Below are 15,632 nucleotides of genomic sequence, written 5' to 3'. Positions count from 1 at the left end.
TAATTCGTATATTAAAGCAGAAGTGGTAAACAGCAAGTTAACATTAGAATCTAGTGCAGGTGAGGGTTTCTTGTTCTTTTTCCCCAATACTCCGGGATCCAGGTTTTGTGAAGCATTGGTGGGAGGGAAGGGAATAGAAGGGAGAGGAATCACTTCCTGGTTGTCTGAGCTAGTATTTCCCAGGGACAGGACCCAACACTCAGACCCTGGCATTCCCCACACATCCATACGGCTCTGTGTCCTCCTCTCAGTGACAAGATAATAAAGCTATAAAACCTAGGACCATCTGCAGTGATGAGAGTAGAGTGAAGGCGTGTGGGATGAGGCAGCCCCAGTGTGCTCCCCCACCCTGGGGTGCAGGCACTGGCCTTGCGCCTGGTCCCTCCCATTCGGCAGAGACTGATTTTCCTCATGATATGAACTCTCTATTCCAGGAGAACTGGTCACATAGGAACTGGTCACTGAGCTGAAAAAGGGTGCCATGCCAGTTCTTTTTTTCCAAAAAAAAAAAAGGCACTTTAAAATTTTTAAGTATATTGGTTTGAATTAAAACTTGTGGGAAAAAAAAAATGAAGGGGGAGTGGTATACTTTCTGAGCAGTGCTCAGAGGGCCTGGGACCTCCCAGTGACACTCAGCCAACGAGGTCAGCTAGGGCAGTGCTAGGGCCTGAGGACGAGGTGCTTATCTGGCCCTGCCCTGTTCAGGGCTGGACCTAGGTCACCCCTGACCCTACCCTATCTCCCCAGCTCCTAAAAATGGTGAAATGTAATTAACTCATCAAAATATCTCTTGAATTCTCACACTAAAGTGAATGTATATGACATTTTGAATTGGAACATATAACTGACAGATTTTTTAAATAAAAAAGCCTAAAGACTACGAAACTTTCTGAAAGTATTTATCTTCCTCAAAAGCAAAAAAGAATTTTATTAAAAATGTATACAGAAATATTTTCAGTTATCAATAAAACAAGAATTTGTATCAGCCACAAAAATATTTTGTAGTAAAAGCAGTTTTTAAAACAACAGTAAATAGTATGCTTTCCTCGGAACATTTTCAAACAAGATTTTTAAATAATTCTGGTGATTTGCCTTGTAAGTTGAGGTTGGTAATGAAGCATACATCTATCTTTGCAAACACTATTGCTCCAATCTGTATTTGCAGTTTTGAATTTGTTCCTAGGTATACGCCATGTTTACTTTGGACAGTTTTGGTTTGGGGTTGTAGGAACTAAATTGTAACTTTTCGTGTGTATTATACTGTGTGGAAATAGAATATTGATATGATCATCAGGTCCGTTCACAAGTAATTTTGAATTCGTTTCTTGAAACAGTCAACAGTTTTCCTACAGAAAAAGAGGCTTTGCCCTCCCAGTCCCACCTGCGGGTCCACACAGGTAGTGCAGAGCAGGAATCAGCTGTTCCCAAGCCCCTGGACCTGAGGAGGGAGGGCTCAGCATCACAGAGTCAGCGGAAGAACAGGAAGACATGTTTTCATTCTACTTTTTCATCCGCCTTTGTTGTTACGAAGAACTCTGGCTTGTGGATACAGCGGTAGGCCAGGAGCTGAGGAAGAAGTCCATGGGCTATGTTTAATGCTAGAAAAAGGATTTTTGAGTCCTCCGGGACTCTGTAGACATAAGCAGTTCTAGCATGTAGAGAAGCACCGATGTGAGAGAACTGTGCCTGTTGGATTTAAAAAGTAAGAGGGGTGGAGGAGTGTGACTTTTCTGTTCACTTGGATGCAAAGGGAGTTCTGAATGATTCCTTCACTCCTGCCCCTCAGAACCAGAACATCCAACCCCCTCCAGCGTCTGCGATATCCCACAGCCTGAGAACCTTCTTGAAGTGCTCAAGATCACCCCTCCTTAGCATGGCTTTGTTCTGCCAGTCGTTTTCAACCCGACATGCCCCAGACAAAACATCAGTGCCTCTGTTTAACAGGAAAACATGAATAAAATCTCAGTTCTGATCTTTGCATTATGGACACTCTGTAGGGGACTTAGCTGTAGCTTAACAAACGTGTTCCACTAAAAATGAACTGAGTGCAGAGTAGAGGGGCTGAGATACTTGCAGCTGATCTACAGCGGAGAAGCTCTGGGAAACTCCGCTTCACTGACCAAGGACTGGAAGCCTTTTCTAACATGCTTCTGTTCATTCATTCCCTTGACCTGTACATAACTCTGAAACTGCCAAGAGTTGGGGCAGGAGCGATAGTATAACAGGTAGGGCATTTGCCTTGCCCCTGGAAACCTGGGTTTGATCCTCAGCACCCCATATGGTCCCCTGGACCACTGGAAGTTGAGTCCTGAGCACAGAGCCAAGAGAAAGCCCTGAGTGCTGCCAGGTGTGGCCCCAAAACAAAAATAAGACTATCACGTGTTGTTTTATAAAACACGAATGTTGCTACCTGGGTGGGTGGAGGTTAGGGTATGGCTGCTTGTTATAAAGTGGTTTTTCGAATCAGGATCATTTGTTGAAAGGTCTGGCTCAAAGTTTGCCAAACACAGAGGCTAGAGCCTCCCATTTCTGCTATTATTTGCCCAGAACAAATATTCAAATGTGTCTGGTGGGTTGTTTGTTTTGGGGTTTTGGTTTTTTATGGTTTGGGGGGCCACACTGGGCAGTGCTCAGGGCTTACCCCTGGCTCTGCACTCAGGAATCGCTCCTGGCAGTGCTCAAGTGACCGTAGAGGTTGCTGAGGATTGAATCTGGGTTGACTGCGTCAGGGCAGGCTCCCTACGTGCTGAACTACCTTTCTGGCCCCTGGTGGTCTTTTCTTGATCCCCCTTTTTTTTCTTGAACTCTTGATCTTTTTTTTTGCATTGAATCACAGATTAGCTTTTTCTTTTACTTTTTTTTTTCTCTTGATCTTTCTTTTAAGCACAGAGAATCTCTCTTTTTAAAGGCTTCTGGTAGGGTTTTCTCAGGACCCTGTATCACTGCAACAAATCCTCACCTCTCTGTCTTAGTGAAATTCAAGATCTACGTGAGTAAGGGATTGGAAAACTCAATATAAGTGGCAAATTATTGATGAGGACCAAAGAGAAGAGACATAAACTAGAGACACAGAAGTAACAGGAAAAGCTCAATTTGCTCTCAATATATGTAAGTTCCTTCCATTTCCTTCTATCTAAAGTGAAGAAGAAAAAGAAAAGAAAAGCTTTCACAAGCTTCCCTGGATAGATCTAGATGACTGTCACAGACAACAAGTTTTGGGGGCCTCTGATATGGTTTTGCTACTCTTCAGACATAGAAATTAAATTGGGCTGGTGAGGTAGAACAGACAGTGGAAGGCACTTGCCTTGCATGAAGCAGCCTGGGTACCCTTTGCATGTAGTCCCTAGCATCATCAGGAGTTACTTTTGAGCACCACAGAAAGAAAGGAAGTTGGTGTGACATGCCGCTACGCCCAGTCCCTGCGACTCCAGCATTATGAGTTGAAAGACCCTGGCTGCCTAGTGTGTCTCCCACCAGCCTGCAGTAGTCTGAGTGCGCTTTGCAAAAAAACCCTTATTCGGCCCGTTTCCTCATGTGTACCAATGGATGGCATGTCTCCAAGATGGAGGCTGTGAGGTATTCTCTGTGCCATCCACACAGGGAGCTCATGGCCATGCACTGCCCTCACACAGGAGCATTTCCTGGCTCAGAGGCAGGCCCCAAGAGCGCCAACCCCACCCCACCCCCGACGCCACACCGTGCTTCCCTTCTGCTGCTGCTACCCAGTACCTGAGCTAGCCCTCCTGCGTGGACCAGCGTCATGTCGGGCATCCAGGAGCACCCAGGAACCACCAAGCCATAAAGTGCGAGCACATAGTAAGGGACAGAGTAAAACAGATATGCCAGCATCTGTAGTAAACAGAGAGATCAGCAAATGTGCCTCACAGAAGCACCAAAACAACCCCCAGAAAGTTCCTGCTTCCTATGCGGAACTACATTTCCCCATTAAAAAAAAAAAAACCTCCAGAAAATTCGGAACTCACTGACCTGGATCTTAGGGTACGCTGCGGGGTCCTTCAGGTAAGGCTCTTGAAACTGTGTGTAGAGCCGGCAGAGCTCAGCTGGGCAGTCCAGAGCAATCTGAGGACAAAGATGAATCCATGATGAAGAGACAGTTTCATTTGGCACTTAGCTTTGCCATAAGGCTCAGCTTCCAGGGTTCATCGCAACTGCCTCGCTGTTTAAGGAGGATATGTTCAGGGATGAAGGAACCTGCCTCCCACCAACCCCAGATGGATCCCCAGCACCACATCACCAGAAGTGACCCTGAGCACCACCAGTTGTGGTCCAAATATTTTATTTAAATTAAAAAGAAAAAAAGGAGTATGTGTTGTTGACTCTCAGGAGTAAAAGGGCAAGAACCCAAAGGTTTCCTCCGGAGAGCAGGGAATGGAAGCCAAGCAGGCATTTCAGGGACCTTCTGGGATTCGGCCAAGCATCTAGGTCGGGCTGGGTACAACTGTTCTGCTTGCCCTGGGAATGACGGACTCATCATCTTGTGCTTTGCAAGATTCAAAGCATCTTTCTCCCCAGGCACCCGGAGGTATCAGTCGGTACAATGGGCTCCAATCTTGTGACACACCTGGACTAGCCCCACGTCCCCACCTGCATCTCCTTGTATCTGTGGCTGGACCCAGCTGGGTGGGACATGGCAAGAAGGGGGGGGTAGGCCTGGCTATGTTCTAGGGAGGGGCCATGTCGGAGCTACACGCTTGCTTACCAGGCCTCGGAACAGGCAGAAGGCGGCCGCCAGCAGGAGACCCATCACCAGCAGAAGGTCCGGGGGTCTGCGCAGCAACGCCTGGGCTTGCACCTCCTGTACCACCTAGGCAAAACTTCGTGATGATGGAGCAGGCCCTGTCCGGGGCTCACCCAATATTAGAGCATCATCTGCCCGCCCATGTCACCTCACCCCTGAAGGGAGATAAAGCCAGGACAGCTCCACAGCTCCTTGAAACCACATTTTCGTAATTAAAATATGCAACCAGTTTTTCAAAAGGCCTAGCCCATCACATGTCCCTCAGTGACGCTGTTTTCCCAGTCATAACACACACGAGCACAGTCTGCACAGAATACAGTGAAGGCAGCATGTGGCCCACAGTCTGCTGGGGTTCCTTTGCTGGCCACATCACCCACCTACTTCTGGCCAGCCTGTGGCAGCTCTGCTCCTGCCCCAGGTGGACATGGAGGATGTCCACAGCTTTTTGCACTGCCCTTTCATGATGGGGAGCAACTGTCCATGTGTCTGGCAGCATCTAGACTCCCAGAGGAGCATGGAGCCAGGCCGCATGCAGCTCTACTGCCCTCAACTCTGAGATGGCCAGCTGCCCTGGGCACGTGCCATCTCAGCATGAAAACAAGGAAGTCTTTGTCACTTGTTAGTGACAGGAGTGCTGCTGGCAGGATGGAAATGACAGGCTGAAGTCCAGTTTACTCTTGCCTTTCCTTGTTCTCTTTTTCCTTTTTGGGTCACACCCAGCCCTACTCAGAGGCTACTCGCAGCTCAGTGCTCAGGAGTGACTCCTGGCAAGGCTCGGAGAACCATATGTGGTGCCTATGGCACTCAGCCTGTTCTGCCCTCCCTCTCTCTCTGGCCCTTTTCTTTTCCAACAGCCACCTTGTTACTTAAAGGATGGTGAAGGGACACCCTGGCTGGATCTACCTGTAGGGAGCTCTAGGCCATAGTCACGGATTCTATTGCAAATTTCTTTGTGAGATGAATAGTCAGGTCCACATGGTCTTACCTAGTAACTCATGTTTTCAAGTCAGTTCTACCAAAAGGTTCTTACTTAAAGCTCTGAACCCTATAAACCAGCAATGCTCCGAGTGGGCTGTATTGTGCCCCCAGAAGTAGGGGGGCAGGGCATGTTCTGTTCTCTTAAAGAAGGCAGAGTTTCAGAGAGTGCTGAGAAAGTCTCTTTCCGCCGGGGGAGGTCAGCCAAATCTGCTGTGAACTGAGGACCTGAATGAAGTGCCTCCCAGGGCCCCCTGTGCCAGGTTGTGTGCTCAAGACGCTCAGATGCCTTGACTCAGGCCCCACCACTCTGAGTTCTGTGAAGAACTCAGTGGGTGGAGCTCGGGAGTCATTGGCATGGGCACCTTGAAAGGGATGTCCTGAGGCCGCCATGTTTGACAAACAGGTTCCTGAGCCCCTTACCAGGGCGTGGCCAGCACTTCAGGTCAGTCCAGTCGTGCTGAGCACTGGACCTGTGAGTGTGAGGACAGGTTCTGTAGAACCGAGCAGAATCACCTTGGAGGAGTAACTGCAGTTTTCAGGGGGCTGGTGATAGATTCTGAAAGCGGCCCAGACAGAAAGGCAGGTATACGGCACACTCAAGAAAACCGCTGGGCAGAAGCGGGCCCCATACTTCCCTGGAGAGAGAGAGAGAGAGAGAGATTTCCAGGCACATCCATGCGCCATGAGACAGGCACCCTACCAACCCAGGGACTCTCCTAGTGATGCTCGGCCCAGCTGTGCCTGCCCGGGGCTCAGTGCTCAGGCCCAACGGTGCTGAAGGCCTCCAAGGCCACACCTGGCAGTAAGCACAGGGGTGACATGGTGGTGCCAGGGATCAAAATCGGCCTCCAGCGTGCAATTCACATGGTCTGCACTTCCCTCCCTGGCCCGAGACAGGAAGTTTTGATTTTGAGGTATTAATTTTTCAGGGAAGGGAGTTGGGGGGCATCTTGCATGGTGGGGTGGGGGAGAGAAGGGGAATGCTCAGGCCAATCCTGGTGACACTGGCCCAGCCAGACCAGCTGACTGATGTGGTATCTTCACCCATGGTTCTGTGAGGGCCTGTAACACCAGCGACCACTACGGCGACCTTGCCAGTGTTTGGGGTCTCCAGGGCCACACTTGCTACCTGGTCACGTGCATGTGCTCAGAACCAAACCTGAACCTTCCACATGCAAAGCCCACTCTCTGACTTCAATAAAGTATTTTTAATAAGATGAAGTAAAAGCCAGTGTAGTGTATTAAATGTTTATTAATAAGCATGTCCTGCCTACTGTTTTCAAAAGTATATTTAATAATACTACAGCTCCTTGTGGGCTGGAGCAATAGCACAGCAGGTAGGGTGTTTGCCTTGCACGCAGCCAACCCGGGTTCGCTTCCTCCACCCCTCTCGGAGAGCCCGGCAAGATACCGAGAGTATCCCGCCCGCACAGCAAAGCCTGGCAAGCTACCCATGGTGTATTTGATATGCCAAAAACAGTAACAAGTCTCACAATGGAGACGTTACTGGTGCCCGCTCCAGCAAATCAATGAACAACAGGATGACAGTGCTACAGTGCTATGGCTCCTTGTATGCACCAGTCCCTCCTGCACATTAACTTTCCAAACTAAATTTTCAGGTCCCTTAATGGGGTTCCCATAGGGTGTCAGGAGCTATATGTATTATCTGTTTTGGGTTTTTATTTGTTTGTTTTGTCTTTTGGGGTCACACCTGGCGTGTTCAGAGTTACTCCTGGCTCTGTACTCAGGAATCTCCTGGCGGTGCTCAGGAGACCATCTGGGATGCCAGGGATCGAACCCGGGTCAGTTGCATGCAAGGCAAACGCCCTACCCACTGGATTACCGATCCAGCCCTTTCATGAAGTATAAATATATGATAAGTATAAATATACCACTAAATATACACAAAGTTCATAGACTTCCCCCTGCTACTTCCTCCTAAAAGGTGAGGAGTCTCCCTGCTACACTGTGTCGTGTGCTTTCAAAAACTCAAGATGTTTTTTCAGGACAGAGAGACCATGAAGGGGAAAGGAAGAATTCTACCAAGCAGCTTTCTGGTAGAGTTGAGAATTTCTTGTTTCTGTTACAACCAAAATACCTACTCTCTTTCAGAACAATCCCCATTGTTTCAGAAAAGAAAAGAAATCTTAAGAGAAAGGTTTCTTACCTACAATGTTTCCTGGCACGAAAACAATAATGCTCATTAAAACAGACCCGACCCAGTAGAGGCCGATGTTTCTGTAACTCTCCCTGGAACAGAGAAACCAGCCTGGATTTAGTGCTTGTGTCCAGGCGTCACTAGTGGACGTCCCGCCATCCCAGTCACCCGTGTCTGGCCAAGTCCATATTTCCCCAACAGACGGGCAGAGGAGTGCTGCTGCTGCAGAACCCATTCTACCTCTCTGCACAGGACCCTGGGGTTCCCCCTGCCATCTATAGATGCATCTCGTGGCCCCACGGGGGCCACAGGGCATGGCATTGGAGAACATGTTCACCAAGTTAGGTGTGAGTGGGACTCCACGTTCTCATCGGGCAGCGTGATCCAGGGACAGTGAGTGTCTCAGGCCCTCGGGCGGCTCTACCTCTAAGAGGCTCAGAAAGCCCCACAGGAGATTCCCAAAGGGGACCCCGTGTGGGGCAGCCTGTCCTGTTCTTGCCACGCTGCACCCTACTCCACCCATGGCAGATCCCAGAGCCTCCACATGGGTCCCCAACATTCCTGGAAATGTGGGGTGAGTCTCAGAGCTGGGGCATATCCACGGGCAGAAGCTGGTGCCTAGAGGCCCCCGGAGCTGCTAGTCAGGGAAGCTGGCAGAGTGATGGGCATGGACCTCACCAGCTACGCTGCGGCTCCAGGGTGGCCCAGGACCCCAGTGGACATCAGTGACAACACCCACCCCAGGACTCAGGAATGAAGCTCCTGGAGCCAGACACATGGTGCCAGGCTCTCCAGGTGTCCCTCGTGTCCTTGGAGGGGGAACCACAGCCAGTCCCCAGCCCCATGCACCCCAGCACATACACATGCTTCAGAGGCATGCCCCCCCACCCCGTGCCATGCCCACAGTTTCCCCAGCTAAAGCAAGACCCGAGGCTGACAGTGCTGGAACAGGACTGGGTGTGGGGTTCCCTCACTCACTCCCAGGCGATGGCGGCCACCATGACCAGGTACATGAGGTAGTGCGCCGAGCCGTCCCAGTAGCACAGCATGTGCCCATGCGCAGTGTTCAGGTGCGGCTCCCCCTGCGGAAGCAGGAAGCACAGCCAGGACAGTCCAGGGACAGGCGGGAGCAGGCTCTCGGTGCCCACACGCCCCGATGCCCACACAGGACAGGGTGGGCAGAGAAGCTGCGTTGCCCCAGCTGCACTGGGCAAGTGGCCTTAGGGACACTAAGTGACACTGGCATGTCAGCTAGACTCAAAGGTGCACAGAGGTGCTGTTCTCAGTGACTCACACCATGGGGCAGTGGGGGGCCAGCTGTGAGGGAGAGGCCAGAGACGGTTCTGTGCTCGCTCCCACCCTGACCTCTGCCTGTTCCAGTGACCCACAGGCCAGGCCACATCAGGGCCCTCCTGTTGGGCCGAGGCTGCGGCCAGCCCATACCTCTCTTAGGAAGTGGGTCATGAAGCCGTCCACCACCCCGTCCTGCTCCAGTCCCACGATGAGGTTCCCCACGCTGGTGAAGCCGAACACAGCATACACTGGAGCAGAGAGTGCAGCTCAGCAGATGGGGACGTGGTGAGCCAGGCCTCGACTGTCCCAGAGGGATCCCCAGGTCATACCCCTGTCCTGTACCCCACCCAGGCGTCTGAAAGTAGGGAGGCAAGTGCTGGACTCAAGAGTGGCTCCAAGGGGGCTGGAGCGATAGCACAGCGGGTAGGGCGTTTGCCTTGCACGCAGCCGACCCGGGTTCGAATCCCAGCATCCCATATGGTCCCCTGAGCACCGCCAGGAGTAATTCCTGAGTGCAAAGCCAGGAGTAACCCCTGTGCATCGCCAGGTGTGACCCAAAAAAAAAAAAAAAAAAAGAGTGGCTCCAAAAAGAGGAAATGACTCATGACAGCAATGCCACAGGGCCTGCGAAGCATGCCCAGGGGCCTGGCCACGCCTCCCTGGAGCTGGACAGCGGCTTCAGGAAGAGAGGCCAGTGACCTGACATGCGGGTACAGACTCCAGGCTCCCAGCAAGGAGGTGGTTGGGAAGGGGTCAGAGGTCAGGGGCCAGGGCAGCTAGGGTAGGGTGAGAGATCTGTGCGGTTTCTGGCCAGATGCCACCCTGGAAGAGGCGGCAGCTTGGACCCGAGCACACAGTAGCCCCGAAACTGTTTACACTTGCGGCCACTTTTATCAGTGGCTTCGGCACATGCTCAGAAGCCACAAACACCCGTGGACGTACCGTAGAAGAGAGGATCCCGCGGCGGCTTTCTCTTCACCAGGATCCGGGCCAGCAGGGCAACCAGGAGCAGGATGAGGCCAGCAACACCCACCACGATCCAGGAACTGCAGCGGCCCAGAACAGGGAGGCGGTGGCCCCGGCTGCTTATCGCCATGCACAGGCCGGGGCTGGAATTTCCTGTCTCTGCCCGCAGTGCCTGCCACGGTGCCAGGAGCACCCCTCAACCCTCCCGCCCTCCTCCTCCTGCTCACCCCTCTTTCAGACCAGACATGTTTCCCAGCTGAAAGAAGGGTCACAGGTCATGAGTAGACTCATAGGGCAGAGGGCCAGAGGACAAGACCATGGCATGAGGGATGGATGGATGGGTGGATGGGTGGATGGATGGATGGAGAGTGGGAAGTGGGTAGGTGACATACTTATGAGGGATGGTGGATAGTGGCTGTAGGCTGTAGACAGAGATGGTGGGGTGACAGGGGAGTGGACAGTTCTGTAAGCACGGGGCTAATGGATTCATTCCCTGCAGTGGGCATCAGTAGGGGCTCAGAGTGCTCCCACTGAATGAGCTGGAGGAAGGGCGGCAGGAGAGAACACTTGTGTGCTGGGCCCTCATGAGGGACAGAGGGAGCAAGTTGAGGCTGCCGTCAAGCAGTGAACTCAGCCGGGGGCATCTGAGGCCCACCGTAGGGGAGGCGCAAAGAAGGCCACGAAACTGGGGCAGCATCAGCAGGTCCCCTGGCACCAGCAAGTGCAGGAGGAGCTGCTGCAAACAGGGCAGGGGGCTGGGAAGAGCGACTAGCTAGAGAGAGGCCACCAGAGAGGGAGCAGCATGTGCGCGTGCGTGCGTGTGTGTGTGTGTGTGTGTGTGTGTGTGTGTGTGTGTTACTGAGTATGTGAGCATGTGTGATTGTGTGTGTGAATGTGTGACTAGTGTGAATGTATGAATGTGTGGGGGGGGTGAATGTGATGGGTGTGTGATTATGTGAGTGTGTGCATGAGTGTGTGACTGAGAGTGTGTTGGAGGGAGGGAGGAAGGGAGGGAGAGAGGGAGGGCAATCAGAATCTCAACGTTTTCCTAACCCTTCAACCTAAGGGTTGCTTTTTTAAACCTTTTTTAGTTTGGGGACCACAGTCGGCGGTGCTCAGGGTACACTGGGTCTGTGCTCAGAAATCACTCCTGGTAGAGCTCGGGGTGCTGGAGATGGAACTACCTACAAGCGCTACCTGCTATCCTGTCGCTCCGGCCCCTGCTTTCGCTTCCGTTCAGACTTTCCTGAGAGGTCTTATGGAAAGAAAGATTCAGCACCTCTCCCGCCTTCCCCCAGCCCCAACAACCCCATGCTGGTGGGAGCACCCCAGAGGGTGCTGTGGCCTGAGGCAAGTCTGATCCCCAGAGAGACAGTCCTGGGTTCAGCATCGTGCTGGGCCCCCCTCAGGAACAGCCACGTGCTGACGGTCCCAGTCTGGAGCAAGCACAGGTGGGTCTGGCCTAGGGCTGGGGGACCAGGAGCCCCCGAGGGGGCTCTGTGGAGGACAGCAGAGGGAGGGGTGAGCGACCACTGCTGTGCAGAGGGACACAGAGGTGACCCAACTGTCCTCTCTGGAGCTCCGTGCCACCGGCGCCCCCACCTGCAGCCGCTCTGCTGCCACCCTGACAGAGACCCGCATCTGTCTCTCCACGTCCCTCCAGCTCTGCACCCTGGAGACCCCTCAGGGCCACTTCATCCAAGAGGCCCTCCCTGACCACCAGCCTCCTCCTCCTTGGCATCACCCCACTCCCCCTGTGGGCACCTGTCTTCACATGTCCTCCCACCCCTCTCCTGGCGATGCCCACTGCAAGTAGTGCTGGGCAGGAATGGGGAGGAGAAGCAGGGACAGGCCCTTGTCTCCAGCCCCAGGCCACTGCTGGCCAAAGTGGTCCAGAGTAAAGAGTATGCAGGGGGCAGGCCAGGTCCCTGGGCAAGGCACAGTGCTGGTGGCCACCGCAGGGGGCAGGAGGAAGTCCCCTCCCCAGGGCAGCCGCTTTTCTGGCCTGGAGGGTGCTGATGCAATTTCCTTAGCACCAAGTGCTGAGAGAATCAGGTTCCTTCCCCCTCGCCAGGGCCACAGCCAAAGGCCTGGAAGCTCTCCCACCCTGCCAGCCAGCAACTGGCATGGGCCACCCAGCCCATTGTGGACCCCACTGCCGCCCTGGGTCCTTCCACCGGGTCTCAGGCCCACTGGGGACAGAACAAGGGCCACCGGCTGGGTCAGGAAACTGAGGCCCGCCACACCCTTTTGCGCCTGGCCAGCCCCGGGTTCAGAGCTCGTCCTGCTGGCCCCGCTGCAGTTTCTAAAATGAATACGAAATTCGAAGTATGTGTGTGTCAGTGGAGCAGGTCCTGGAAGGCCAGAGCAACAGGGCGGCCCCGGCCCCAGGTCACCTCGCAGCCACACCGCCCCGGCATCCCGCACCCTCCCCCAACCGAGGCCGCCCGCACCCGCGTCGCCCCGCGCCCCACTCACTCGTGCTGGGCCACCAGGTGGTTGAAGACGTAGGTGACCGGGATGGCTGAAAGGGACAGCACGAAGACCCCGGTGGCCGCAGAGGCGCTCATCGTTGCGCCCGCGCCCGCCGCGCGCCCTTCACCGCATCCTGCCCGTGCCCAGCTCGGCGCCCCGCCCCGCCTTCCCAAGCGCCGCGCCCCCCGGCCGGCCGGCCCCGCCCCGCGCCCGCACCCCGCGCCCCGGCTGTCCTGCCCTGCCCCGCGCCCCGGCTGTCCTGCCCCGCGCCCCAACTGCCCTGCACCCAGCTGCCCTGCACCCGCACTCTAGCTGCCCTACTCCGCATGGCCCCGCACCCTCACCCCGCGCTGAGCCCAGCGCCCTGTGCCCTGTGCACGCCTGCCCACAGCGCCCTAGAGACAGCTGAGCAGTTAGGGGGCAGTCCGGGACCCGGGCAGGGGCACGCTCAGAGGAAGGCACCTGACCCTGCACACACAAAGGCACCGCGCCCTCCAGCCCTCCCACCCCCCCCCCACCATCCATGAGAAGGACAGATGCCACCTGGGTACCTCACCGCAGCCCAGGTGCTAGCAAGTTCCTGCAAAGAGCTGGCAACTCCACTGCTGTTGACCTTGAGCAAGGCACTTAACCTCTCTGTGCCTTTCCTGGTCTTGCCCCCAACACACAGAGACCCTGGGACCAGGTAGTAACTGTTAAAGTATCAGCCTGAAAGCTGAATCCCTTATGGGAAATATTTGGGTTGAAGGTGCCTTGGGACAAGCCTGGCTGGCAATTCAGCCCTAGACCACCCCCCTCCCCCGCCTGCCTTTCTCCCCAGGGTCTTCATCACTGGAAGTGGCTGGAATCTCTGGGCTATATTCCTGCTGGGGACAAGGGAAGGGACAGTAGAGAAGTGGTCAGGGACTTTCCCGAGAACATGGTGACCAGGAATCGTGGGGTGTGGGGAGGCCACACCCCCAGAAAGGGAACCTTGTCCACAGCTGTGCAGGACATTGCTGAAGCATGCTAAGCGACTCTCTGGGCAGCATCCCCTCGGTGCCCCCCAAGACTTCCTGCAGAATCTAAAGCCACTTCTGGATGAAGAACTGGGGTTCAGGGAGGCTGGGGCCTTGTCTGAGCTCAGAGGGGGAGGAGTTCAGTTAAGAATCTGCACTGTGGGGCTGGAGAGATAGCACAGCGGGTAGGGCGCTTGCCTTGCACGTGGCCGACCCAGGTTCAAATCCCAGCATCCCATATGGTCCCCTGAGCACGGCCAGGGGTAATTCCTGAGTGCAGAGCCAGGAGTAACCCCTGTGCATTGCCAGGTGTGACCCAAAAAGCAAAAAAAAAAATAAAAATAAAAAAAGAATCTGCACTGTGACACTCCTGAACTCAGTGCCTTAGAAATGAGACCCCAGAGGACCAGTGACTCAGTGCCAGAGGCCAAAGCCTGGGGCCCTATAGTCCCCAGCTGCCCATGCACGCCCAAGGGCTTGACGTGGTAGGGACTTGTGTTTGTCTCCGCAGTAATGGTCTCAGAAGTCGTGCACGCTGAGAGCATAGCTGGGAAATCTGACTCCACTGCGTGGAAGCAAAAATAGAAATGTGGAAGGCTCCATGCACCCCAGGACTAGAGCAAGGCAGTGCCCGGTGGCTGTGTGCTCAGTCACTGCATGGACCCCGGGACTGGAATGTGTGCTCAGTCACTGCCAGCATCCACCTGCTTCTGGCAGAAGTGGGGACGAGGTGGTCCATGGAGCAAGAACACCGCAGATGGGTGGGCCCCACCTGACAGTTCTCTCTTCCCACCGGCTGCATGCTCAGATGCGAAGTTGGCTTGTGTCTGACAAAGGCAGAACTGCCATAGCGGTGCTCTTGGGCTACTGGTCCAGGCACGGGCTGGAAACTGCCAGTCTGCTGTCGGCATGTGGGACATAGGTTCTAGTGGAGCACGCCAAGAGGATCTAACTGACCCACAGTTTCCACGCATAGGCCTGTGGGGGCCCAGGGGAAGCATGGTGCTTCATGAGGATCACAGTCTCCAGATCTGAGCTAGAGAAGGGACCAGAGAGTGGCCAGGCCAATCTAAGAATCACTAAGGTTCCCCCGACACCAGACTCCTCCGTGACATCAGCACCTCAACTGGGCCACAGTGACTAAGGTGGAAGTGGTTAGTAGTGGTGTCTGTGTTCTAACACCCCAGACAGAGCCAGGCCCCCCGCAGATGACTGATTTTTTTTTAAATATGGAAACCGGGGGCTGGAGAGGCAGTCAACAGTCCATGTGCTCACTTTGCACATGGCCCATCTGGGTTTGATCCCCAGCACCCCATATGGTATCCTGAGCACCACCAGGAGTGATTCCTGAGTGCAGAGGAGTAAACGCTGAGCATCACTGGATGTAGCCCAAAAATCCAAGGAGGAAGGGGCCTGAGGTGGGGGTGGCAGGGCAGGACAGGAAGAGTATACAGGATAAAGGAAGATAAGAATATACACAGGAGGAGTGGGGGAGCAGACAGGGCCAGTGTGGAGACAAGTTGGCCCGACTGCCTGAGTTTCCAAGCAACCAAGGCAAGGAGGGCAACAGAAGCAGCAGGGACAGCCCCAGTGTCCATACGACACAGCAGACCAGTTGTTCAGAGGAACTCTGCCCGATCGTGTAAAGGGACTCGGTGTCACTCGCTGTCACCGAGTAGGTATGTCCTCAGCAAGATTCCAGATCAAATATAGAAGCTCCCAACACTGTCCCAGCATCCTCAAGGCAGGTGCCTGGCTGCTTGCCAAGCTCAGGACCCAGGAAGAGACACTCCCCAGGGCTGGGCTGGGCTCCGGGAGAAATAACTCTCCCAGTACTGGGGAGAGAGTAGGGGTGGAAATCCCCAGCAAATGCTCTGGCTGGGAGGAAGCCTGGCCCTCCACCCTCCATTCAGCCATGACAGCTGACTGGGGGGCCCCCCTTCTCGCTACATCACAGTTTACAAAAAGAAAAGACCAACTTTGGTCAGTTTTGACCTGGTTGGTC

General features: G+C 54.3%; 1 protein-coding gene across 2 annotated transcripts; it reads right to left on the bottom strand.

The window, feature by feature from the left end:
- Positions 1–896: 896 nt before the first annotated feature.
- On the bottom strand, positions 897–12,787 carry TM6SF1 (transmembrane 6 superfamily member 1). Of its 2 annotated transcripts, XM_004617606.2 has the most exons (10): positions 12,633–12,787; positions 10,131–10,234; positions 9,339–9,436; positions 8,874–8,977; positions 7,905–7,987; positions 6,251–6,372; positions 4,721–4,825; positions 3,988–4,080; positions 3,730–3,849; positions 897–1,686 (listed from the first exon to the last, which is right to left on the bottom strand). In XM_004617606.2, exons 1-10 carry the CDS (start codon positions 12,722–12,724, stop codon positions 1,495–1,497), a joined length of 1,113 nt encoding a protein of 370 aa, XP_004617663.1. In that variant the 5' UTR covers positions 12,725–12,787; the 3' UTR covers positions 897–1,494. The 2 variants fall into 2 exon arrangements, with proteins under 2 accessions (XP_004617663.1, XP_054997033.1); XM_055141058.1 differs by lacking the exon at positions 12,633–12,787 and having other exon boundaries at positions 9,339–9,489; positions 10,131–10,200.
- Between the last annotated feature and the right edge of the window lie 2,845 nt (positions 12,788–15,632).

This window comes from Sorex araneus, chromosome 6 (assembly GCF_027595985.1).
Source record: "Sorex araneus isolate mSorAra2 chromosome 6, mSorAra2.pri, whole genome shotgun sequence".
In the NCBI taxonomy this organism is placed as follows: Eukaryota; Metazoa; Chordata; class Mammalia; order Eulipotyphla; family Soricidae; genus Sorex; species Sorex araneus.
This window is presented reverse-complemented; position numbering and strand designations above follow the sequence as displayed.